At 45.9% G+C, this 27,910-nt stretch overlaps 1 protein-coding gene across 1 annotated transcript in view; it reads right to left on the reverse strand.

Moving 5' to 3' along the window:
- The window catches only part of LOC149359011 (suppressor of lurcher protein 1-like), a 131,786-nt gene that overhangs the window by 32,373 nt on the left and 71,503 nt on the right, over positions 1-27,910 (reverse strand). The window contains exons 7-9 of the mRNA XM_089568967.1: positions 15,662-15,885; positions 14,859-14,978; positions 2,165-2,351 (exon numbers count right to left, since the gene is read on the reverse strand). Of these exons, the coding sequence (XP_089425093.1) occupies positions 2,165-2,351; positions 14,859-14,978; positions 15,662-15,885 (531 nt within the window). The remainder of the gene's footprint in view (positions 1-2,164; positions 2,352-14,858; positions 14,979-15,661; positions 15,886-27,910) is intronic.

Raw genomic sequence — 27,910 nt, forward strand, 5'->3', positions numbered from 1 at the left:
ACGTATAAAACGAGAAGAACCAATAAGAAGGAGAGAGCACCACGCATTATTGAATGTGCACCGTATGCAACCTCTTGAGACTTGAACGCACCCTTTCAAACCCTTCTATGGGTATGCTGTGCCGGCTTTATATTTGCTATTTTTGACCTCGTCTATTATGTACAATCCCGCAGTCTTTTTGGGTAGTCTTGAATATGCGAATTTTTACCGCACTCTAAATCTGCGGTCATCAGCGGCTTAGGTTTATTGAGCATGCGCCCTTGATTACCACCTAATGAAATGACATTAAACGGCGAAATGTTTAGCGCGTAAAGTACAGTTCTCGTCTCTCTTTCACCAACATCCCATAGATGGTCATTGCTTTCTGGGAAGTGAACCATTATTCAAGTAGAAAAACTGGACGTGGAAGAGTTATATATGAAAGCGTTTTTCTTTTTCAATTTTTCTAGGGTCCCGCGGCGGCAAAACATGGGGGTGGCGCAGGAGTGTGGTGAAATGCACACACGTACAAGAGGCAGGGGTGCGCATTATTCACACAGTAATATGCGGAGATTTTTATCATGCCCGGAAAGAGAAAAGATAGGGGCTTTAGTTGTGTTAGATTTGTTTTTAAGAAAAGTGAATGACGCTTTCAAGAAGAAGCTAGGCGTTGTTCTTCGCTCGCTTCACAGCCGTGAAGTGCACCTCTGGCTGCTCTTAGTACACACATCAAGGACGTGCGAAGCTTTTTAAGTTTATGGAGCACAGATGGTTTGGGCTCAATGAGTGAGCTTTTTTTTTGTATACCATAAAAATGTGACGGCTGTTGCACTTGCGCTTGCAACGGCTGTTATTTGCAGAATTCAAGCTGCATCGGCGGAGGTTTCAATGGGTATCGGCAATCCTGAGTATCATGCTGCATATCGTTGGCTGAGGTCAGTCGTACACGCATAATTTCCAGTTAATGTGAAGCCCAGGAGCACACGGTATACGAAGAGGTCTGAAATCTCTTCATCTCTTCAAACGCGCAGTATTCGGTGCAGAGGCGATCGAGGGTGCCCCGTAAATGTCCCGCGGATGCCTGGTACCAGGAGTCAGTCTCTGCATACACTCTGAACACGAATACACCTCCATGGGAGTAATAGAGGGAGTAAACTCCCTCTATTACACTTCTTTGATAAAGAAAGGAGTGCGCTAGAGTAGGCTTACTTCCTTTTTATCCCTTTCTTTTTAGAGTGCAGTATTTCAGAAGCGTTGCATTTTTGGCGAGCTGGTACTGCATACTTTTGGAAACAATTGCGCACACACAAGACAGGATATTGAAAAGGGACACGCACACACACATGCGCAAAGTTCATATGTATTTTATTGTAGTCGCCAGAAATATATATGTTTTCACAATCAGGATGATCATTCAGACATGAGAAAAAGAAAATCGTCAATGCCACAGGTGCCAAAAACCTAATGCGACTTTGTCATATCTATAATGGTTGCCGGATTTTGTAGCCGCACAGGAATTAGCTGACCCGAGAGGCTGTCGAGGTGAGGGAAACTCTTAGCTGTGGCCCTGGTTGCGTGGGTACTCCATCAGTAGCGTTACTGGATAAAGAAGTAAAATCCTGGATGGAGAACTGATATGACAGAGTCACATAAGGTTTTCGGCACGTGCGAACATTGAAGGTTTTCTATTTTTCATGTCTCAATGATCATGCTGATTGTGAAAGCATACATATTTTTGGCGATCACTTTAAAATCCAGTTGATGTTCTGGCCTGTTTATGTCCGTTTTCATGCCCTGTCGTGGGTGTGCGCAATTGTTCCAAAAAGTATGTCTAGTATCTACGCCTTTAGAACTCATAAAAGCGGCCACAGTGGCGCGAAGGTTCGAACCAGTGATTTCTAGGTGGAATGCATTCGCCCCTTTTTAAATTGATAATTTACGCTAGGCATTGGAAAAATATTTGCTTTGTGAGTTTGTATCATTGTACAATATTATTATTATTATTATTTTATTGTTTGTTTGTTTATTCGCTCTGGCCGATTAATGCTCTGCGTTGTATTTTTATTTGCACACCACACCTAAATTAAGGTCTGATTGTTAAGTTCCTGCTTGTAACACATCAGCCCAAACTACCTTGAAGTAATAAAATAATACAGTAATAAGTATGCATGACTCTAGTACTCACGTGTGGTACGAGTCGTCCGGCTTGTAGAGGTCGAAGTCGAGGAATACGATCTGAGCTCTCTCGATGCCCTCGCCGCTGAAGTGGTAGGTGCAGCGAGTATCCCCGGGGTATCCGTCTGGGTAGCCTGGGCTCGAGAATGTGCCGTTTCTCGACGCTGTGCTGCTGAATAGCTGATCACAACCGGAACCTGGAAGAGATATATGTATGAATCATTATACTTTTTTCCTTAAGCGAAAAATGGACTAAAAGATATCGTCAGCGTCGTTGCTATCAACATCATTAAATTAGGGCTAAGAGACGAACAACGGTGTCTTTCATTATGAGCTCTGATTACTCCTGCTTTACGTCCGCCGCGGTCATGTTATTCGGGAAGAATTCGTGAGCCCGACATTACGTTCGCTCCTACTATGATTCTACGTTTCGATGCACAGAGCTCTTTGGTTACTAAGAGCTCAGTCGAAACCTGTAAAATGAATGAGCGAACAAACAGTTCAGTTACAATAAAAACAGCTTGTATTTCATCGCCACGAGTAGGCTTTAGCATGAAAGGGATTGCTGGAAAGGCATAGTGCACTATACTACGGCGGATGGTAGCCGTACACGGAAACACGCGTGTATGCGGGTTGGCGAACCTGGGCGAGCTTTTCTGTCTTGTCGCATCGAGCGTCATTTCAGCGCCACGGTGGCCGGGCCCATGTCTAGATCATTTGAAAGCGCAGAACAAATGAATGAAAGACGAGGACGATGATCATTTAAAACTTGTAACGCTAGAGGCTACCAATTAGAAACCTTAGAGTGATAGCCTGCGGCGATGTCTGAGTTCTGAAATGAATAAGGAACGAAGCTGCTCTATTGGTGCCGGTGCTAGTTCGAATTCTGCTTGGGGCTATGGTATTGTAAAGCTTCCTTTTTGCGGAACACTCCCCACATTTTTATAAAGGTTGGACTTCATGTCCATCCTTACGCCCTCCATGGTTTCCTATCGACGTTCGCCAGAATTTGCCCCGATTAGTGGCTAGGAACAATTCATTCTTAAAAAAAGAGAAAATCACAAATGAGTGGTTATATGTGCTGCAATTGGTCTCGATTCCTATTCACAAAAAAGGGCTATATGAGTGCCAGCGCACACGTTACAGGGGATAGCCATCAAGGAATAGTTTATTCATTACACCCGAGAAGACGTAATGAGCCAGTGAGCTATTTCCAGTTTTCTGTGAGCTCGCTTTGCCCGCTGAAAAATTTCTCCCCCCCCCCCCCCCCACTCACACGCGCACACGCGCACGCACGCAAACACCCACTCTCTGTGTGTTTCTTCTCCTTACTCTGTCCTCGTTGTTTATGGCAGTTTGAAAATGAACGAAATGCACCAACTAGCCCTCCATAAGACATATCGTGAAGCTATTTTTCATAAACTGAAAATGTTTTTGCTCGCTTGGAACACGGGATTGGATGATGCAAGGGGTAACGGCGACAGTCATACTTCCAATATTATCCCACTTTGATACATAGAGCCAGAATAGCCCATTATTTACTCTTCACAGTGGTAATTCTGTAAGAGATTACTCTATGGTATGCAGTTTGTAATAGCGAGAAGATTAGTCATCACATGTCATAAACGGAAACTGCATCATTTACCTGCTGACGGAAGAATATGTTTAGCGGAAGCTCTACTCCTCCCGTGCAAAATCTCAAGGTCATGTCGCTCCGAAGAATGAACTTCAAGGGGCGGAGCTTGGTTGTGGATGTGACGTCATACCATGTGACTTTCCGCGCCTACGCACAGCTGCGGCAAGCGGAGCCGGCGGCGGTCGCTCGCTTTCGCAACTGCTTTGAACAACGTGACACAACGCTCACCTGGCAGTTGGGCTGAACCACGTGACTCATCCTTCATCTCATAAGATAATAAAAAGTGCGGAGCGTTGCTCGACGTTGGCAGGTAGCTATGGAGGAGTCGCGAGCTGGAACCAGAGTTTCGGCTGTGCTTCGTCGACGGCTGATTGAATCTGATGATTCTTACGGTCAAGAACGTCGACAGGTCGCTTTGGCGAAGTATAGAGTGAGGAAACGGGCTAATATTGAAGCAGAAACAGAAGGAGAGCGAGTGGCTCGCCTGGAGAAGCAGCGGCATCAGCGGCGTGAACCACGACAAAGGAAGCTGGTAGCGGACGCTGCAATTGGCTCCACTCATAAGGGCTTAGTCATAAGGGCTCATTGGCAAGACTGACTTGTGCAAAACTGAATCAACCCTTTCTGTTCATCTGTACTCATCCTGTGCGCAGGTGTTATGCAGGTGCATACTTGAGCTGGTGTACAGCTTCCCTAAATCCGCTAGCCTTTTCCATGAGCTTCATTTTAAGCCTACATCATGAGAGCGGCTTTTAAGGTCACTTGGACAACAAAGACGCACCCGTGTATTTACCAGCTTGGCAGGTAGATGATTGCATGGCATCATACAAGGGACCTCATTTAAGAGATGCGCGACATTTAGGTACCTACTCGACTCTATTCTTTCACTGTGCTACTGCAAAAAGGAATGCCTTATGCGTTCTATGTAGTAGTAAAGTTATGCAGGAATAGCCCGGATTACAATGTAAGCTTCTTTTGCTTTGTTTTCATTAGGGATAAGCAGGGGATAGGCGCTGATGGCTTAAAAAGGCTGGCAAAGCTCGATTCCGTTTATATAGGTCCAGTCTGTCCGCGGTTGTCAAGGCAGCTTGCGACAGTGCGTATTCATCGAAGATTAAGCGGACATCGGCTTCATGGTGAGTTTGGTATGGACGCATTTCACCATACGACTTAGGAAAATAAATACCAGGGCACAGTCTGTCGATGGCAGCCTCAAAAACAGAATAGAGCCTTGTAGAGAAGCAGGCTTAAGAGATATTCGCTGATCGTCTATTACCAGTTGACCCCATACGTTAGAGAGGTATTGGAAATCCCGCTCCAGGTTCATTATTTCGGGCAACATAATTTGGCTTGCAGAAATGTCACCCCGAGTTTGATAATATTTTCAAGAAACGCCGGAAAGGCTGCGGTATAGTCTGTTTCTTCAGCATTTTGTAGACTCAGTCCTGCATCGTGTCAGACCGGACAATGCGAACGTTTGCAATGGAAATTTTCGCGAACATTTGAGGTAATCTATGCGCGAACTTATCACTTTGTTTCTAATATAAAAACAAAGGAAAAAAAGAAAACGAGAATTCTCGAGCTACGTCATTGACACATAAAATGCTACTTTTCGTCGTTTCTTTTTGTCACTTTATGTGCAAGCAGCAACAGTGCTGAAGTACTAAACCTGCCAAGAAAAACACAAGCGCAGTATGGCAATATCACTATAGTCCCTAGCGGTCAGACGCTATTGTCTAGTGGAGCATTCTTCAGACACTGTTGTTGGTTATCTTTATTCCTTTGGTATACCGAACACAAAGACACGATTCACTATTTATTTTTGCTAGGTAGCAAATACAATAAAAAATTCCACTTCCTCTCATGTGGCAAGCACCAAGTAAACGCTCAAATCGGGTTAACTTGAGTACGTAATCATGTCGGTAAAAGGAAGCCGTCCTTTCCGCTAAATCTTTTCACAACGCTCAACTAATGCACCGCGACCAGAAGTTGTGTTTGGACAGCGTATCGAAACAATGCTTCAACGCACGCAAGCTGCATTGCTTTGTACCGGCACAGACCCGGATGCATAGGCCAGACAGAATGAGCCTTCTCTTTCGGTGAATGTTCACCGAGCGCGCTAGCATAGAGGCGAGCCCAGTTTCTTCTTTCTTTCTAGCTTTCTTACAGTAGTTGACGTCCAGTGAAAGAAAGGCTGGCCCCCTTGCACCATTAACGGGCAGCGCTGAATAGAGGCTCGATAATTAATTAATGAAGGCGCTCTATTCATAAAACAAAAGCTCGCCTCTCAATAGCGCCCGATGAAAAATGAGCGCGAACTGTCAGCCGCCGGCGGCGACTCTTGTCTGGCGCGCGAGCGAGACACTTTCAACGCCCGAGATCGACTTTTTTTCGAAAGCCCCAATCTGCAGCGAGCCTCGCAGGAACTTGCACTTAGACACACGCTTGCGAACAGCTTTTGGGACCCATTCGAGCAAAAAGCCCCTGAGTAGAGCGCTGCCGGGAATTTAACAGAGGTGGTTGGACTTCAAAGAAGCGCTGCGCGAGTCGCGTTCAAGGCCCGGGTTCCGTCGAAACGTGCTATTCGTAAAGGAAATTCGAACGGATGCGGCGAGCGCTAAGGCCACGTCGGCTCTGCTGAAAGCGACATCGACGCGCAAGCTGATACTAGGGCTTTAGAAGCCTATCTATAAGAAGTATTCCACTTATTATTGTGTTTGTTTTCTCTCCCCTTGTTTCCAACGCCTGCCCTCCCTAAAACTTTCATCATGAATATACACAAGCTAGGCGTAGGCCAACTGATGCGGTCAAGCTTCAAGTTATGCAGCAGCCTTAAAACAGAGAAACGTAATTATGCTCAACACGATATGACAGTTTCTTGTTGCAAGATTGTTTAGTTGCATCAGCATCCGCAGTGCACTGGCGTCATAACTGTTTTTGGTTACTCCACTGAGCTTCCTGTTGTCGTTTGCCTTCTTTTTTTATTCGTCCGGTTTCTTTTTTATTTTTCGTTCCAGTACAAAGCGAATATCTTTCAACATGTCAATATCCTGTCTATCGGTTCTGTGCTTCGTTCAACGATGCTTTTTAGGTTTCTTGAAGTGCTTGCCGTAAGGCATATCATTACGCTATCACTTCCTTGGTTGAGTAATTCAGTTTATGAATTAAACAGTAGCATCGGTGACTACACGCGAATATGGCTTCCTACTACTGAGCATGACGTCACGGGCTCTATCTGCTAACTGCCTGTACGCTCTTGGTGAAAGTAGCCGTCGGTGGTGCTACTCAGCGTTGATTAAGAGTTCAGCGGACGAGTCCATTGTTCTGCAGCTGATGTAGTTAGGCTTCTGGTGACGATTATGATGCACAGAGGAGGCATTCCTTTCACAGCATTCTATTTTATTTTGAATTTTTTTTCTATTGTACTGAACCAAAGTGTTTGTATTGAACCACCCATGCACAAGAAAAAAGCTGCAGAGGACACTTACGAGGTTAACGTTAACTTTTCTTTACTTGGTACTGCACTTCACTGTGCGTTATCTTTGCTGAATATAAGAAAATAATCAGAGTTCACAAAGGCGGTCTTGCACTAGCTGACCGTCAGCAAATCTAGGTGAACTTAGTGCACGTGTTCCTCTTGACAGGTCCCACCACGAGCGTAAAACAGTAATACATTCGAGTTACAGGAGCACCACAACGTCAGAGTCAAAGGGTGGTCACTAGGGACACGTATGTGGCCTTCGGATTAAAATCGAACGGCATGACATGAAAGTGAAGTCGCGTGCGTATGCACACGTCATTAGGGAGTACACAATCATTAGAAGCGCCCCTCGGTATTGTTATCGATTAGAGGAGTTTGATATCGATCCTATAGCGCGCCATGAATCCTAGATCAGCGATGCGAGAGGGTCACTGACCAGACGGAGGGAGTACGCCTTCACCCCTGGTCGGCTGTACACCCAGACTTGCGAGTGGCGCTAAAGAACTCTGCTATATTCAATCTCGAAAGCATGTGACAGCAAGCAAAGCATCAACCGAAACTTAAAGTAGAGGTCCCATAATGGAATTAAACAACTTATGAAGCCTCGCCGATTGTGGTCACGGCGCCGACATTAGCAGTTTTTATCATTTCTACATTCATAGCTCAGGAGTCTTTTCCTTGTTTTCTTTTTTCTTAAACCATAATGAAATGTAAAAATCCATCGACGATGCATGGTTCTATTTAAGCCATCTTTTTAGGTGCCCCGGAGGTCAAAATAAGCAATACAAAACTGGAAGATGTGGGGCGACATGCTATGTGCTATGCTCAACATTTTTCTATAAAAAACATATTTGGGAATAACTCCCGTTATTAGAAGAAACAAACATGCATACTTAAAAGTTTACTTGCACCGTTGTAAAGCATGCGCTTTATGATATGGCGAGCTACTTAGGCGCCTAATCACTTGGTGCAAAACCTTACAGCCGTCTCGCAGGCGCTGCAGTACTCTTGAAAAATATGGCAGTTTTGCGACTCTTTGAAGTACTTTGTAGAAAAAAAAGAGCGAGCAAGCTACGAAAATAACCACTCATTCTCCACTGTAACAGAGGTTCAGAACTCCCTGGCGTGAAAATTGATAAATGTAGTGCTTTAAAACATGCGAAATAGTCGTCAGACGCATTTCCGAGCGATCTTGGTGCAGTGTTTGAAAGCAATGATAAGGCAGGGTCTAATTGTTCGCAGGCCACACCATTAACAACCAGGCGCACCAGTGTAAGCTAATGCAGAAAAGCAGAGTGGCGGCGAGCATGTTTCTTTGTTTACAGAACATAAATATTTCAGAGCACTAGTCTTCATCGCGCTGCTCACGCTCACAGTCGCCTGTACTGCGTTCTCTTCAAATGCTCCGGCTCAGAATGGGGAGAGCATAATGCTTTGGAGCTAATTAATGCAACCATTAGAGACAGGACATGCATCGTTACGTGTGTAACCATCTCTTAACTTGGGATTCGTGTATCTCTAGCGTTAAAATGGAAAGCGTTCACGTTGTGCCATGTTTAATGCCACTCTTGATGGAACAAACTATTCGGGTTAAGTTGTCTGCCCTGTCTGTTGCCAGATTAAAAAAAATGTTACCGGCGCACTATAGGGAGCGTATGTCAATACTTGCATCGAAGTTTATGCAGGTTTGCGGCATTTCTAAAAAATTAAAAAAGCTGGAAGCAGAGGCCTAATAAACAAGTGCGGTATCCACCTTTTCCAAGTGCATTGTGAAAAACACTCGGTATCTTCATTAAGCACGTTCATTAGTCGGCTTACATCAATTCCGGTGATTGTTGTTTGCATATGCCACCGTCTACTCGTTAGCATGGAGTGTAACACACACGCACGCGCGCACGCACACGCACACGCGCATGCGCACGCACGCGCACAGACACATCATCATGCACTGACAGTCCTAAATTAGCACGCGTTGGGGCACGACGCTTTGAAGGCGTTGTTGTAGGCACACATAAGCATCGTTAGATGGGCTACATCACCTTTTCAACAACTAAATCTTCGTCTTCACCCCCCTGGAAGCTTGCTCCTTACCTGCTATACCAAATGTCTGTAGTGTCTGAGGGAGACATAAGCTCTCAAACAAGTCTACTAATTACCAATGGCACCGGTCATTATTACTCGACGTTACTGCGCTGCCAGTCGTTTATCAGTGGCTCCTGCAGTCCACAGTAATTCAGCGCGAAGTGCCAGGGCTGCTTTAACAGCCTACGCACACAACTGAAACGGGAGCGGCCGCCCATTTACCGGTCAGGGAACTCTCAACTCTTGCTCGGTCAGGCACGTCCGGCACCAGCCGCCGTTCATGAGAGCCTCCACAGACGGCCCGAGACTTTCTTCCCAAGCATCCAGCGAGACGAAGAAGGTGCAGGAAAAGGAACAAGCAGTAGTCGCGAAGGCGAGATGTGTAGGTAGCGAGGAAAAACGTGCTCGTTTGCAAAGACGCCCAGTGACTGCAGACAGCAGCCCCAGCGAGCTCGAAATGGTTGCTGTTAATCTAATTTGGTGGAGGCGAACCCGGCAGCGATGAAGAAAACAACGCTGCTGACAACGGCAGCCACGGCTAGCTACCACGACTATGAGCGCAGGGTTCTGTCTTGCCGGCAAAGAGCTCTGTCTTCTCTTCGGCTAGCTGTCCTTCTTCCCAGGCTCCAGATGCGCCGTCGACCGTTCGCAACTCTTCGCCGCTTCATGAACACGCCCCCTTCCTCCCTTTCTTTCCTTCTTTCTTTCTTTCTTTCTTTCTTTCTTTCTTTCTTTCTTTCTTTCTTTCTTTCTTTCTTTCTTTCTTTCTTTCTTTCTTCCTTTCTTTCTTTCTTTCTTCCTTTCTTTCTTTCTTTCTTTCTTTCTTTCTTTCTTTCTTTCTTTCTTTCTTTTTTCCCTTTCTTTCTTTCTTTCTTTCTTTCTTTCTTTCTTTCTTTCTTTCTTTCTTTCTTTCTTTCTTTCCTTCTTTCTTTCTTTCTCTCTTTCGTTCTTCCTTTCTTTCTTTCTCTCTTTCGTTCTTCCTTTCCTTCTCTCTCTCTTTCTTTCTTTCTTTCTTTCCTTCTTTCTTTCTCTCTTTCTTTCTTTCCTTCTTTCTTTCTCTCTTTCTTTCTTTCTTTGTTTGTTTGTTTCTTTCTTTCTTCCTTTCCCTCGCTGTTTCCCTTTCCTTCTTTCTTTCCTTTTTCTTTTATTTTTCTTTCTTCCTCTATTTTGCTTTCTTTCCTGCTTCTCATCCTTCTTCCTTCCTTTCTCTCTTCTTAATTTGTCCTCTCATTCCATTTCTTTCTTTCTTTCTTTCTTTCTTTCTTTCTTTCTTTCTTTCTTTCTTTCTTTCTTTCTTTCTTTCTCCGATCTTTAATTTCCTTTTTTCCTTCCTTTCTTGATTTTCTTTTTTTTTCTGTCTTCTTTCTGCTTCCTTCCTTCCTTCCTTCCTTCCTTCCTTCCTTCCTTCCTTCCTTCCTTCTTCTTCTTCTTCACCTCATTATAATGGCACATCCTTCCTTCCTTCCTTCCTTCCTTCCTTCCTTCCTTCCTTCCTTCCTTCCTTCCTTCCTTCCTTCCTTCCTTCCTTCCTTCCTTCCTTCCTTCCTTCCTTCCTTCCTTCCTTTTTTTCCATTTTCCTTCCTTTCTTGATATTCCTCTTCTTCTTCTTCTTCACCTCTTTATAATGGCACATAGATATTCCTCTTTTTTTTCTGTCTTCTTTCTCCTTCCTTCCTTCTCTTCTTTCTTCCTTTTTTCCCTTTTCCTTCCTTTCTTGATTTTCTTCTCTTTTTCTGTCTTCTTTCTCCTTCCTTCCTTCCTTCCTTCCTTCCTTCCTTCCTTCCTTCCTTTTTTCCATTTTCCTTCCTTTCTTGATATTCCTCTTTTTTCTGTCTTCTCCTTCCTTCCTTCCTTCCTTCCTTCCTTCCTTCCTTCCTTCCTTCCTTCCTTCCTTCCTTCCTTCCTTCCTTCCTTCTCTTCTTTCTTCCTCTTTTCCCTTTTCCTTCCTTTCTTAATTTTCTCCTTTTTTTCTGTCTTCTCCTTCCTTCCTTCCTTCCTTCCTTCCTTCCTTCCTTCCTTCCTTCCTTCCTTCCTTCCTTCCTTCCTTCCTTCCTTCCTTCCTTCCTTCCTTCCTTCCTTCCTTCCTTCCTTCATTACAGTCTTCGGGTCTGCACCTGTGTTCTGCACGTCTCCCACGTCCGCTACTCACGTTTTATTTCAACTGTATCTCTGCTTCCTCGGAAAGACAGCGAGAAAGCAATTCGCCGGTGCGGCTCTCGCGCAGCCGCGCGCGTGAGTTTTCTCTCGGCGCTCCTTGGGCGCGACCTTCCGAGCCTTCGCCCAGGACGCACGCCCGCTCCTCCGAGAGAGCTGCTGCCTTGTTCCGTCTCTCATAAATCTGCTTTTTCTTCCCACGGGGTGCAAAGGGTCCTGCTAGCGGCGCGGGTGGCGGAACGAAGAAATGTATCCAACAATGATTCCGTAGAGAGCAAACAGCGAGAAGGGTGCACGTGAGTGAGAAAAGGTGGTGTGTAGCGCCGAAGAGGCACGGAACAGCTCGACGCCACGCTCCGCAGAAACACACAAACACAAGGACAACGCAGACGCTAAACTCGGAAGGAACAAAGAACGGAAGCAGCAGAGCGCCGTGGGAAGAAATAAATGAAGAAGGCAGAACGAATTAGGAGCAAAGTGCAAGAAAAGGGCGTACGTGAGTTCTCGTTCGGTGTCGGCACGAAGCGCGAGCGGCAAACGCGCCCTATCCTTTTTCGGGAACCGGAAAGAAAAGCGTAACACCGTTGTTTCGTAGCCCCGGGTGCGCTGCGCTTTGAATTCCGACGGCGCAAATTCTTTCCGCCGCTGCTGCGAGCGCCGGAAGGAATCGTTGCCTCTTTTTCTCTATTACTCTCTCTCTCTCTCCTGCACTGCGAGAGGGACATGTGGACGGCATCCTGCGGTATTGTGGCAGACCCAAACAAAGAGTGCAGGAATGCGTGTCCTTGTGAGCGCGCTGCGCACTTGTAAAGCCTGAGGTTAACACAAATTTTGTGCGCATGTCACGAGTGCCGGTAAAGAGATACATCTCGCGAGTTGGGCGCGACGAAAAAAAGAAAATACCGCGAAGTTCTCAACTATCGCGAGCTCCTTCTCTTTCACTATTCCTTTCCCTCAACTCTGGTACCGAACTCACCGGAAGGCAGGAGCACCTGTTGAGGAATTCGGCAATTCATGTAGAGGTTACGCTTTCAACCCCCCTCGGTAGCGTCTGAATTTCGGAATTCGTGACATATGAAATCTTCAGTGCCTACTCTGCCACAGAAGATGCTGTAATTTTTTTTTTGTGAACGAAAGAGGCCCTGCGCACAGCGTATTTTATGGCTTACGAGAACGGTGCACGTTACTCATTCTACGCGCAATGGCCAGTATGATATGCGTCATTAACGACCAGTCAACGCGAGATAATCGGAGAAGTTTGCGGAGCGCAACGCCGTAATAAAGAGGACCTGAACGAAAGGACTGAAGAAGAGGGCTTTATTGTATACGTACGAGGGGGTTCCCAAAAGAATCCGAACTAATTTTTTTGGTCGGCAAAGCTTCTGTGGTACCGCGTTTTGCCACTAGGAGCGCATAGAACGAACATTCCAGAGCCAGCAAGCCGAGTGCCGTCGGTTAAGGAGGTCAGACTAGTTTAGGCAGAGCTTTAGAGTGACGACTGTTTTGTGCGAATGTCGTTTTTGCAATGGCTGATTTTCGTGAACAGCGTGCGCCGGTGACATTCTGATTTTTGCTCGGAAAAAGTGGAACGGAAACTCTTAAAATATTCAGAAAGCCGTACAAGGACGATGCTATGGGGACAACTGAAGTGTTCCTGAATCAAATCCTGAATCAAAGCAACAATCATGCCAATAGAAAACTTCAAATTCACCTCGCCTCAAGAAAGCTCGTCAGGTGAAGCCAAACCTCAAAACAATGCTGATTTGTTTTTCGACGTGAGAGGAGTCGTCCATTCAGAATTTGTTCCGCAAGGTCAGACAGTTAACCTGGCTTTCTACTTGGATGTTTTGAAAAGCTTGGGCAACAGTGTGCGGTGGAAGCGGCCTGATTTGTGGCAGTCGGGTGACTGATTTTTCCATCATGGCAACGCCCCTGCTCACGCAGCCCTGCCTCTACGACAATTTTGGACCAAAAATGGCATGACCCCTGTTCCTCAACCCTCATACTCACCATCCGACCTTGCCCCGTGCTACTTTCTTTGTTTCCCAGAATGAAAAGACAGATGAATGGAAAGCGTTTCGCTGATGCTGCTGAGGTGAAGAAAAAACGACGGAGGCACTGTCAAGCATCACAAAAGATGAATTTAAACAATGTTTTAAAAAATGGAATGAAAGATTCGACAAGCGTATCATTGCAAGTGGTGAATACTTTGAAGGAGATTGAAGGTCTGTGCTTAAAATGTGAACAAATAAGTTAAAACAAAAATAAGTTCGGTTTCTTTTGGGTACCCCGTCGTACGTTCAGTTTCCGGGAGCCGTATAAATGCGGAAAGTTTGGAACGCTTTTTGGACTGAGGTGCTCAAAACTATGCCGAAACCCTCCACAATGGCTGTTCCTTCTCACTTCATTCTCAACTTTCTGCTTCCGAATAGACGTGCACGAACTGCAAGAAATTAACTACTGCCCTAACTATGTATAAACTTTGGAATGGCCTTCAATTGGAATCGTCATCATGCTTGTTTTCCTGTTTTTCATCTTCCAAGATATCTGTTAGGCAATAAATTTCTCAAAAATCACGTGGGATTATAGGATTACGTAATGAGAGTCACTCACATCAGTTTTTTTTCCCCTCAATCTCTCGCTCAATATCCACCGTTACCTTTTCAAACGAACTGCACATTGTTTATTTTACATGATGCGTCTTAATTGTACTCTATATCTGTTTATTTTATTTTATTAACAATTAAATCGAAATTTTCGCATATTTAATATACGGTATGTGCGTTTTAAAGTCCTGAAGCGACACGTAGCAAATGAGGAGTGTTTGTCATTATACAATACTTAACATATGAACGTGTGATCGATTTTCTTTAATGCACGACCTATGTGTATTTTGTCTCTTCTCCAACTTCTTTATTTGCTCTCGGTATGCATTAAAGATAACAGCTTCCATTACAATAATAGAACATCTTACCTATATATATATATATATATATATATATATAAAGCAGAGTTTTCATTTTCACCTTTCCTCACAGAGCGGTTCGTGCGTACACCCCGATTGATAGCGTAGTGGAGATTTCCTTTCCTACGAGTCTATTATTGTTATTGCCAACAACAGCGCTGTAATTCCTAACGGTTCTACCTCGAGTCAAGGGTACACTTTAAATATACTCGGATTACCTTTTGGCAAACCATACAAAGACATCTCACATCCTATCTTTTGCTGAGCCGACATGAAAGCGTTTTTTTGTTGTTGTTCGCAACCCTGAAGCACAAGCAAATAAAGCAGAGCCTTACAGTAGAGCTCATTAAGGCCTGCTGGATGCCGACTGGCCTGCACCCACGTACCTGGACCCGGCGTCGTGTAGAAAGGCGCGTCGGTAGTTTCTACTGCGCTGTCTAGACTTTGAATGGGAGACCACGACGGGGGAGTCGAGGCACAACTGGAGAGCCACGCCTGCAGAAGTTCTGAAAATGAACCCCGGCAAACGTGTAAGCACACTGCTGCTTGTCTTCCCACTCAACGCGACAGCAAGGTCAAGAATGAGAAGAATAATATATTATAAAAATTCTGGACAAGAAGAAATAAGGAGTGCGTCAGTTTAAAAGGCACTGGAGAACTTGCGTCGTTACACTAATGACCTACGCTGAGCGAACTTGGCTGTTGATAAGGTGAAAAATTTATGACCTTATTTTCATTTTCTCAGGGAACTTCACGAGATGGCTGCTGGCGTGTTCACCGTTTCGGAGAGAGATTAAATGGGGTCCTTTGAAATTGTTAATATAAATTTACTTAACCAACATTTATCTTTTGGTCCAATGTTTAAGGCAATATCTCAAGGCAGAGCAGATGTGAAAGGTGTGTAGCTTTCAGTAGCGTATGTTGCCGGGCTAGTTGGGTTTGCGTTTTTGAAAAAGACACGGCCCTGCAAGTGCACGTAAAAAAAAAAAGAGACGAGAAGACGTGCGTGTACTTGTAACGCCCTGTCTTTTTCAAAAAGTATAGCTTTCATTTACTGTATGGTTGCGCCTGGGTGGATTCTGATGAGTAATTGCACCCCGTACAATCGTGGGAACTGTAAATGTTTTAGGCATGGACTCTCTGTAGAGTTTTCTCCCTGACTACGCGGCTCGGAGTCGATGAAACGTACCTGACGAAGGACCACCTTCGGCGTAGTGCAGTTCCTCCTCGAAGTGGTAGGTGGCCTTGAATCCCTGGCCGGGAGACTTGCTCCGGCTGATGAACTCTACCAGCATGTCGGGACCCGTCGACAGCAGCTCAACGAAGTAGTGAGTGTTGCAGAACTGCGCAATAACCCTCGCCGTCTGGTCCTTGCCGTCGTGCACGATTATGACGTCGGGGCTGGTCAGGCAACTGCGAACAAGGTGGACCGAACGAGCATACGCTTAACATTCCATCTGTGTGACCACTGCCCAACTTGAAGATGCAAGAGCACAAATTTAGTAATTCGCACCGATGCTCACACATACAATGGTTATTTTCTGCAAATTCTTGATTTATGTTAAATAAATTTCAATGACCATAAGAGGAACATGTGTCCGCGTGTCATCATTGGTGGATTGAAGATATTGTTGCGGGAAAGAATATATTTACAAATATTTACAAATAGAAAAGAACAGCTGCGAGCGGTACAGAGAACACAGTCCGAACTTCGTTGTCGACTTCTACGCTTCCCACGCTCTTGGTCGTGGTCGTCGTCTACCCGCTTCAGGACCCCCGGCTGCTGAAACGCCGTCTCGGCGTTAGGGCGGCGACGTATGAGCGTCGCGATAAGGTTTAAGGCGACAGACGTGGACGATGTCGGTGGTGGTGCCAGAGGACGATGGCGAGGTTTCAAGGGGAGCAATTTCATAGTTCACGTCGGTAACACGGCGCACGACACGGTAAGGGCCACGGTAGTGCGAAAGGAGCTTCTCGGAGAGACCGACGCTGCGAGAGGGCGTCCAGAGAAGGACGAGTGATCCTGGGGTAAATTCGACGGCCTGATGACGGCGGTCGTAGGCTGACTTTTGGGAAACTTGAGAGGCTTGGAGCCTACTACGTGCTATTTGGCGCGCCAGCGTGGCCTGGGAGATGGCGTCCCGAGCGTAAGCAGTGGTGGGGGCTGAAGAAGGCGGCATGAGTGTGCCCAAAGGCAAGGTGGGATGCCTACCAAACAAAAGGTAGAAAGGAGAATAGCCTGTTCTGTCATGAAGGGAAGAGTTATATGCAAATGTCACATAAGGCAAGGCTGCGTCCCAATCGCGGTGGTCTGGCGATACGTACATGGCTAACATGTCGGTGAGCGTGCGGTTGAACCTCTCCGTAAGCCCATTGGTTTGTGGGTGGTAAGCTGTCGCGAGCTGGTGCTGCGTGTCACACGAACGAAGAATGTCGTGAACTACTCTGGATAGAAAATAACGACCGCGGTCGGTGAGCAGTTGACGAGGGGCGCCGTGGTGAAGGATGACGTCTTGCAGAAGAAAATCTGCGACATCGGTAGCGCAGCTGGACGGCAAAGCACGCGTGATGGCGTACCGAGTCGTATAATCAGTTGCGACAGCGATCCACTTGTTGCCGGAGAGGGACGTCGGAAAAGGGCCAAGAAGGTCGAGGCCAACACGGTGAAAAGGTTCCGGAGGTATGTCGATGGGTTGCAGAAGACCGGCAGGCAAAGTGGAGGGCCTTTTCCGACGTTGACACAGGTCGCAAGCGGCCACGTAACGCTTGACGGAACGATAGAGACCAGGCCAAAAGAAGCGATGCCGCACCCGAGCGTACGTGCGGGACACGCCAAGGTGACCGGCTGTCGGCAGATCGTGCAGTTCTTCAAGGACAGAAGAGCGTAGACTTTGGGGTATCATGAGCAGGAGCGGAGGGCCATCGGAGCGTAGGTTTCGGCGATACAAAATGCCGTTCTGGAGCACATAAAGGTTCAGAGACGGAGATCGGTTTGCAGAACGGATGCCATCAAAGATAGGTCGTAAAGATTAATCGTGGCGCTGTTTGTTGGCAATATCGGCAAGATCAGAGATAGCTAAGAGGCAGGGCAGGGTCTCAGCGTCCTCTAGGTCAAGTGGTTCCAGAGGGTATCGGGATAAACAGTCAGCGTCCTGGTGATGGCGCCCTGACTTGTACACGACGGAGTATGAGTATTCTTGGAGGCGCAATGCCCAGCGACCAAGGCGACCGGTGGGATCTTTTAGTGAAGACAGCCAACAGAGGGCGTGGTGATCAGTGACAACAGCGAATGAACGGCCGAACAGGTAGGGTCTGAATTTAGCTACTGCCCAGACAAGGGCAAGACACTCGCGCTCAGTAATGGTGTAATTTTGCTCTGCGGCTGAAAGTAGGCGGCTGGCATAAGCGATGACTCGATCTTGACCCTGTTGACTTTGGGCTAGGACGGCGCCGATGCCATATCCGGAGGCGTCGGTGCGAACCTCTGTGGGAGACGACGGGTCAAAATGTGCTAAGATGGGCGGAGTGGTCAGCAAATGGACGAGGGATGAAAATGAGTTCTCTTGAGCAGGGCCCCAGGTAAAGGGTGTGTCTTTCTTCAGAAGATCGGTGAGGGGACGAGCGACGCCGGCGAAATCTGTGATAAAACGGCGAAAATACGAGCACAAGCCGACAAAGCTGCGCACATCTTTCGACGACCTTGGAAGATGAAAGTCCTTCACAGCTTGAATTTTGATGGGATCTGGGCGTACACCAGAAGCGTCAACGAGGTGTCCGAGAATAGTGAGTTGGCGACGACCGAACTTGCATTTCGATGAGTTCAGTTGAAGTCCGGCGTTACGAAACACTGTCAGAATATTTGAGAGGCGCTCGAGGTGCGTGGCAAACGTAGGCGAGAAAACCACAACATCGTCTAGGTAACAGAGGCAGGTGGACCATTTAAAGCCACGAAGAAGGGAGTCCATCATTCGTTCGAAGGTAGCCGGGGCGTTACACAGGCCGAACGGCATGACATTAAACTGGTATAAGCCATCAGGCGTCACGAAGGCGGTCTTCTCGCGGTCCTTTTCATCAACGGCAATTTGCCAGTACCCCGATCGAAGATCAATTGAAGAGGAATATTTGGCGCCGTGGAGGCAATCTAAGGCATCACCGATCCTTGGGAGTGGATATACATCTTTTTTCGTGATGCGGTTGAGGTGCCGATAATCAACGCAGAAGCGCCAGCTGCCGTCCTTCTTTTTCACCAGGACGACTGGTGAAGCCCAAGGACTTGACGAGGGCTCGATGATGTCTTTTGCGAGCATCTTGTCCACCTCTTGATTTATGACGGTGCGTTCGGCGCTGGACACTCGGTACGGACGTCTGCGGGGAGGAGCGGAATCACCGGTATTTATGTGATGCGTCACCACAGAGGTCCGAGCCAAAACACGGCTATCAAAGTCGAAGATGTCGTGGAAAGATGATAAGAGGCACCTAAGATCGCGAGCTTGCATCGGCGGTAGGTCCGAAGCGATCATGTCAGCGTAGTCGTCCGTTGGGTTCGCTGTTGATGGGGCCGCAGGCAACCGGCATTGCTGAGTGGAAGGTAAGCAGCTGTCCACCACTGATATCACACATTCGGCAGCAGGGCTCAGCGTGGCGAGTTAGATGCCTTGCGGGAGTGGTTGGATGGATGAACCAAAGTTCAGGACCGGAAGGTACGCTCGGTTGGCCGACATTGTAAATACAATTTGTGGAAGCGCAATGCTGCGCGTCAGGGCGACGTCAAGTTCCGGAGTGACTACGTAGTGACCAGGTACAGGGGGAACAGATGAGAAAGAAATGTAAGTTGCGGCTTGAGGCGGTAGACGGACAAAGTCGACAGCACAAGGACGGTGTATAACTGGGGACGGCGACTCAGCAGAAAGAGGAAGGTCAAGCTGAACAACATTAGTGGCGCAGTCAATTAGGGCTGAATGCTCAGACAGGAAGTCGAGGCCAAGAATGACTTCATGAGGGCACTGGTCCAGAACAGAGAACAGAACGGATGTATGGCGGCCGGATATGGTCACACGGGCTGTGCATAGTCCAACAACATGAGGCGTTCCGCCGTCGGCAACGCGGAGAACGGCTTTGGGTGCAGGGGTCAGTACTTTTCGGAGGCGGCGTCGTAGGGCTGAACTCATGACGGATGCGTGCGCGCCTGTATCGATCAGGGCTCTCACAGGCACTCCATCGACATGAATGGGGAGCAAATTATGGTGCGCGCGAGGGGCTAATCGAGGATTTTGGGACTGGGGCTGTACTGCAGCATCACCTCCAGACACTGCAGCGTCTAGTTTTCCGCTTGCGAGCGTCCGTAGGGGCCAGGAGAGGAGCGACGGCGTTGGGGCGAACGATACTGTCGACGCAGGGGGGACGGGGAGCGGCTGGAGCGAGGAATCTGACCGTCGACTGTAGCACTGTGCTGGGCTGGAGGGGGCGTGTAGTGGCTGGGCTGTTCGTCGTCGCGGTGGGAGCTGAGAGGACGGTATGTGCTGCGACGGGAACAATAATTTCGACAGTGGCGGGAGATGTGGCCAATGCGGTGGCAATGGAAATAAATGGGTCTGTCGTCGGTTGTCTGCCAGTAGTTAAGGTTTCGGCGACGTGGAGTGAAGTACGATGGTCGTCCAGGAGCAATCGCAGTGATTTCGGGTGGTGGTGAAGACCGTACAGGGCTGACGGGCTGGAAACCAAGGTTGGCAAGCTCTTGGCGGACGACAGCTTGTACCAGAGAGATGGTAGGCAAGCGGTTGTCGCCATCATGTAGATGCAGGGGGGCAGGGGACATAGCTTCGAGCTCGCGGCGGATGATGCGGGTCACATTTTCTGGGGTCGCTGGAGTTTCCCGGTGTCGCAGGTCTTCACATGAAGAAGTCGCAGCCGTGTTGAGGAGGCGTGTGTACGGCTGGCTAATACGCCTGCTTTTGGCTTCCTCGAAGCGTCGACATTCCTTAATAATTCCGTCGACTGTAGTGCAGCTCTTGTATACGAGCAAGTTGAAGGCATCGTCGGCGATTCCCTTCAACACGTGGCCGACTTTGTCAGACTCGGGCATGTTGGCGTCAACTTTGTGACAGAGGGCCAGCACATCTTGAATGTACGACACATAGGACTCCGTAGATGTTTGAGCTCGGGAGGCGAGGTCCTTCTTAGCGGCAAGTGTTCGGCCGAGTGGCCGTCTAAACAATTCGCGGAGTTTCTCTTTGCACACGTCCCAGCTGGTTAGATGGTCTTCGTGGGTCTCATACCAGACCCTGGCGGTGTCTTTTAGATAGAATATTACATTTGCGAGCATTAGGGTCGGATCCCAGCGGTTGTAGGTACTCACTCGCTCGTACATGTTGATCCAGTCGTCGACGTCAGTGTTGTCGGTACCAGAAAATGTCCCAGGGTCACGAGGGGGAGAAAGAACGAGTGATGTCATGGCCGGGGCTGAGGTTTGCTGGGAGGCGTCTTGGGTCATGATGAGTGAAGGCGGAGCTCCGTCGTCGGTAGACGTAGGGGAAAGCCGCACCTCCACCAAATATGTTGCGGGAAAGAATATATTTACAGATATTTACAAATAGAAAAGAACAGCTGCGAGCGGCACAGAGAACACAGTCCGAACTTCGTTGTCGACTTCTACGCTTCCCACGCTCTTGGTCGTCGTCGTCGTCTACCCGCTTCAATATTAAAGGTGAAAGCGTTACACATCATTGCATAAAAAGTTTATTAATGATTTATTTAGTAATGATTATTTATGATTTGTTAAAGCGGAGAACAAACTACTGGGCTCCTGCTTATTAAAAACTAAAGTTGTACAATGCCACACTTTATGATATATTAATAAAAAAGCTTATTTGACCTCAGTTTCCAGAGGCATCGCAATAATCGTGGAATGACACAATACAGTCACGTGCAGTGCTTGCAGTAATAATTTGCTTATACTGACTAGAAGTTTGTCTTGAAAGCAGTAGAAACAAGAAGTTCTTAAAATGTATGAAAATCAGCACATTTATCGTCATATGAAAGGTATAAATTAACTTACGCACTAGGCACAGGGAAATTTACGAATGTGTTAAACAAAAAATTAGGTGCTCCTCCCATTTAAAAAGTTAGTTATATAATGGTGCACTTTTATGAGGCAGATTTCATTTCGGTTCAAATTTCATTTATAACTGGGTCTTGCTGGTAAGAATGCAGGATGAAGACATCTTCGTATATGTTTAATTTTACATGGGTCAACTACACCTATTATATATTTTACCTCAAAAAACTTAAATACTATCCCCTTGAGCTCTCACTTGAGATATTTCACAAAAACATTTATGGACACCCACGGGATACTCACAGAGCGTGTTATGGATAACATTATAAATGTCTATAATCAGTGTCCCACGAAAGCATTCACACAACGTTCATTAGATGCACACGGCGGCCCATGCACTTCCAGAAACATTTAGTGCACGTCCCACCAATCTGCACCTTAACTCACAGATGTTGTAACAAAATTAGGAAATCCCCTGGAGATAAGTGGTTGGATAGGATGATGCGAAGGATTGCCCACAGCGGTGCTTTGACGCGAAAAATGTATTAAAATCGGGACTGATCGAAACTTATGTGAATTTTAAGTTTTAGAGATTTTTGTTTAAAAACGTGCTAGAGAGGCATCGGTGTGGTTTGTGCAGGTTGGAATTTTACAGGAAGGCGATTATTATATACGTGTTAAAGCCTCATATATAGACGATTTTTAACTGAAATTAACTAATGAACTCTTTTTTATTTTTGATTTGCAGGGGGCAGATTAGATTTCGACTTTGAAGGCCGTCAGTATTGAAGGTTAGCGTAGTTTCTAAAATTTCTCAGCCGAAAATGGGGTTTCAAACGTCTAGCGCCAAAACTACGCATTTTAAAGCTCGTCGCAGTGGCTTTCCAGCATTGCATATTTATAAGATGGTTCCTTTGGCAATTATAATACAACAAATACGGGCGCGGTTTGTATATTTTATGACGTAGAAGCAGCTAATGTGATATATTCTGCGATACTTTGCGCAACGGCACAATTTCAAAATTGATGCAACGTCGGAAAGCCAACTCAACAAGCTTTTATATACGTTTTTTTTTGCCATTGATGTTTCCAATCATCTTGCCGTTACAGAAAATTTAAAACTAGGCTCACCTTCGATATTGACGGCTTTCTAATCTGCAATATAATCTTGCCCCTAAATTAAAAATAAAAAATTTATTGGTCAAGTTTAATAAAATAATCGTCTAATTATGGATCTATATTAGGTGCACAATGTCCGTTGTGCTGTAAAATCCACCTGTAGAGACTGCAGGGACGTACATCTCGTAGTAACTAAGATAAAAATCTTTAAATTTAGAAATAAATCTCCCTGCGCGTTCTAAAGCAAGAACGACCCACAAAAATTCACTGTACGCGCACTTAGTATTCCTAGCTGCTTTGTTAGGCAAAAAGGTTTTTTCATCGGCTTAGAGAAAACGGCTTAAGATTCTGCTCTTCCTGGGGAGCGACATTATTTTCCGGAGCACTTCCTCTAATGCGGGAAAAACCTTCAGCACAGGAAGCTGAACTACACACTATTAAAGGTGGCCGGACTTCGTTCCTTTTTCCCCTATTGCGCACGGTACCAAAAGAATAAAAACACTCAAAATTTATATTAGGGCTTGCTTCCTCCGGCCTACAAGAACTAAAGCGCAACAAGGCCTTATTATGCCGCCGAGCTGATCAGTCCTCGCTGTATAACAGCAAGGCTGTTTCTGCCTCCTTTATACAGCACCGTATATTCAAAACATCCGAAAAAACGATGAGGTTCTTCAAACTTTCGAGTTTTGTTATATTTTCGCACATCAGTTAGAAGGTCTCGAAAATGAGTTTTCTCGTCGCTTACAGCAAGCAAAAAAAAAACAAACAAAATTATGCTTAAGTACTTTTGACCACGGAAAAGTCGAAACAGCGAGCATAAGAGAAACGAAATGAGTGGAGGCGGGATTATCTTTTTCTCCTGTCTTTCGTCAGCTTTTTATAACAGCATCTCTTCAGTGAAATGCAGTATACTAAAGGTGTTATTACTCCTTGTCCTTGGTATAAAAATGTTATCCACATCATTTAATTTTTTTACATAGATAAGTGCGCGTGGAAAACATTCGATTAATACGACCGGATTTTGTAACTGGGTTTAATTATGAACTTGCTTTAGTTATGACAGGCCAGGCTGACATGATGAACTTCGCAAGCAAAAACCAGCGGTTTTGTTTTCGACGCACTACGCACGCTTCCTCTTTGGCTGCAAGCAATATCTTCCGTGTTGACAGCTTCGGTGGACAGGAAGCCGTCCAGGAGGGCTCATCCTGATTTGAAATGGGTCTGCATTAAAGGACTATGCATAACTAATTTTTCCTTGCTTGTTTCTTAATAATGCGTTGCACAACAGTATACCGGGTGTTTTTTTTTAGGAGGTCCAAAATTAAAAAAAAAAAGTAAATTGCTTTAGATTTATTTTAGCACTGGGGCTATACTGGAGGCTACGGAGGGCGCCAGGCAAGAGGAAAACTGCTTTAATTAGTTCGCTGATTAACTAAATATGCTAATTAACTTTTCTCATTTTTGTTTTAGGGAGTATGTTGCATTCGCAGAATTGGAGATCGTCCTCTAAACAGTCGAACCGAGAAAAAACAATTTTCATTAAAAATTTTTCACGCACGTTACGAAGCGCGAAAAAGTCACCCTGGTAGGCATCTTCACACCGTAACTCAGCGGCGGGAGCGCCTCTGACGTATTCACTCCGCCCTGCGCTTTGTGTCACGCGTGCCAGACTGGTGGCCTGCGTTATCGCTGCTTATCTCGCTTCGCTCCGCGGCCTCACGGAATGCCGCGTTGGTACAAAAACGCACTGGCACAAAGCGCAGGGCGGAGAGAACAACGTCACAGGCGCTCACAGACGCTGTGTGACAGTGTGAAGCTGCCTAGCAGGGTGACTTTTTCTAGCTTCGTAAGGCGCGCAAAAATTTTTTTTCATGAAAATTTTTTTTCTTGGCTGGACTGTTTGGAAGACGATCTCCAATCCTGCTAATACAACATATCCCCTAAAATAAAAATTATAAGAGTTAATTAACGTATTCAGTTAATCAGCGAACTAATTAAAGTAGTTTTCCTCTTACCTGGCGTCCGCCGTAGCCCTCAGTATAGCCCCAGGGTTAAAATAAATCTAAAGGAATTTACCTTTCTTTAAAATTTTCGGACCTTCTAAAAAAAAACACCCGGTAGATGAGTCCCCGCGTCATATTCGTATACGACCGCTAAATAATTTATAGTTCAATTTCTTCTTCAAGCTCACAACTTTAGTTTCATCAACCGAGCGTTGGCTCACTTAGGCTCACTTAGGCTTAGACTTAGGCTCAAGTGGGGCGGCAGAGAAATAAAAAACAAATTTAACTGCCTATACAACGTTTGTTGTCATTCCAGCTTTTGAAGCAGGCTGGTTTAAAACTAGGTATCAGCGTTTATATCGTGTTATTTTTCCTGTCTCAAGTGACCTGAAGTCCAACTGCATGTCATAGCCATCGTTCGGTTGCTGAAACCGAAGTCGTATGAGCGTCAAGAAGAAATTCAATTATAAATTACTTACGGTTGTAGGCGAATACAACGCGGCGATCCATGCATTCTAATGGCTAACGCAGAGTTTGAAAGAAGAAAACGTGAGACTAAAATCGAGTGTCTACAGTCCTTTAATCCCGTTCATTCATTTTGGTATCCTTTAGCGAATAGCGCAGAGTAGCTGTTGTGGCGGTCTCGCCAGTTGTACAGATAATCTTCTATAAGCCCAGATGCGGCGGGTCGCCATAGCACGCATAGACAGATCATTAGCGCCGAATCCCCGTATTGCCATACCGATTACTACGCTAGACTGCAATGATCCGGTGTTTAGTATTGAGGTGGAAGAAATGGAATTTGGAACTTCGACTATGAATGTAGTGAATCATGTGCATGCTACAAAAATTGGGGCGCTGCTGCCTAAATCTGGCGAAACTATAGCTGCGAGCAGCGTGGGACGAATCGTGCTAGCTATTGTAGGTCCTAACCGGCTACTATTGTCGCGCAGGCATCTAAAATTCGTCGCGCCCTTTCTCGAAGTGCCAGCCTGAGTTTCATTTACGCCGCCGAATGACGCGTGGCGTGGATACATGTGGTCCAAAGCAAGCTTGTTTTTGTGCTTTAGCACCTATAGTAGCCATTCGCCGCATTTAGCCGTTGTCTGTGTGTCTGGCTGTTTGCCTGAAGCCGGTTTGGTGGCAGGCTGTCTACCTGCCCACCATATGGTGGGCAGGTGAGCATGAGCAGCCTGCCCACCGTGTCAGGAGGTAGCTCAATTACTCGTTTAATCGTGATTGGCTGCTCGGGAAGAGCAACATGGGTCGCAACTCAGCCCAAGCAGCGCAAAGTCCCACTGATGCAAGGACCTGCAAGGGCAGTGACGCATCGCTTGACCGGTGCATCACTGGGACAGGAGTGGTAGGAAGACTCCCAGGGACCCATAAACGGAGAGATTGACCAATACCGCGTGTATAGACATTGATCCAATATCGCTATCCGAACAACTACCATCCGTGAGCACTGTATTTGATCACCGGAACCGAAGCGAAAACCAAACTGCTGGGGCACCTAATTCGTATTTGGCCTAACTATGCAATTTGACCGTAATATTTTGTTACACGCCCACAGATGCAGAGTGCTATGCACAGTGACCGAATTGATTGAAATCGCATTTGTTTATATTTCTAAGGTCTTTAACAAAGGCTAGCTACAAATTCATAACTAAAACGAGATTCACAACTGTTGCATTTAACAAAAGTCTACTATTAAATTTCAGTTAAGTTATTTACTCATTGACATCCACTCCCATCGGTGCTACTTTGATGAACTCACCTTCTCACAAACAAACACCTACATTCAAACATTACTGAAACGCTTCAATGAAACATTCTTGTCAATATATTCTTTTAATGATCAACCAAAACTTCACATAAAATTTATAACCGCTTTATTGGTGCGAATATTTCTCATTGCACAGCCTGTCGACAAGCTTGGGTTAGAAGACAGGTTGACCCAGGTGTTCTCTTCAAACTGCCCATTAAAAAATGCTGGGGGCTTCGCTGGCTGGCAAAGCTCAGTTATGGCTACAATCCGCAATTTTTTACTGTAGAAGCTCGAACTCAGCTTTTCTTTACTTGGTATAGCTTTTTGGCTAGGAATGTGGGCTTTTGGAGTCAAGAAGCAATATTTAAGCTTTGCCACAATCGGTCAGTTTCCCCGTAAAAAAAAGCTTCCAAAAGGATACAACACTTTTTGCTGATGTAGATGGTCTCTTTTTCCGAAGTGCTCACCAAAGGAAGAAATTTGTCGCAGGTGCTGAATTGGGAATGAAAAAAATATATGAATGACTACCATCATCTTTATCTGCTTCAAGGCTAATCACCCTATCTTCTTTAACCAGAGCGAGTTTAAACAGAGACAAAACATAGCTGAAAAAACGCGTGAAATTAACTTTGCTATAAATTACCTTAAGCAGGCCTAACTTCCCAGTTAATCGTACATGGGCCACTTTCAGATAAACGAACTTCCTACAAAGGTGCGTGTTCCGACACCGAGTGTTGTCGTTAATTAGGTTTGCGGTCGATAACCCAGAACCCAAGTTTTTTTTACCGAAGTTGTCGTTCTTTCCAGAGCGTGTGAATTCTTCTCCAACCTCCCTTATCTCTGACAGCCGAGGGCGAGTTATTTATTGCGACGATGTTCCTTCCTGGACGCTTCGAATTTCTGGCGTGCATGGGCAGTGCCTCGGCTTTGTTAAAACAACTTGGAGATAAGATAAGAGTGACTGCGTACTGGAAAATCTCGCTTACTTTCATGCTAAAAAATTCTCTTTCGAAAGAAAAACAGAAACACGTCAGACGGTTGTAGTGGAGTAGGATGATGTTCATTACTGATATATATTTTATTCTTTCCCCTTTACTAATAACTTCTATCCTTAATGCTGCTTTAACCGAAAGCAATGTTGACATTCGTTGCAGCTACTTGCTGTGGTATGTTTTTACCAATTCATAATTAATCTTTTCTGCTAACGACATTTTGTTGTAAACCAATAAAGTAATTCCTTAGATACTCCGTTTCCAGCAATATCGGTACCTAGAAAAACCGAGTTACGCTACCGTAACAACTCACAAGAGCGCTGTGAAGCCCTGATATATGGCTAAAATGTACTTGGACTATTTTTTGCAGCTCCGAGTGGTACAAAAAACCTTCATCTGTTTTAAAAGCCGCCAGAAAAACTCCCGTTTCCATCGAGATAAAACGCTTCTGTTCGGTGCCTTTCTCATTCGTAAACACCACTTTACTACGTCCGCCTACGTC

The sequence above is a fragment of the Amblyomma mixtum genome, chromosome 2 (assembly GCF_055824585.1).
Source record: "Amblyomma mixtum isolate Tamu chromosome 2, ASM5582458v1, whole genome shotgun sequence".
NCBI lineage: Eukaryota > Metazoa > Arthropoda > Arachnida > Ixodida > Ixodidae > Amblyomma > Amblyomma mixtum.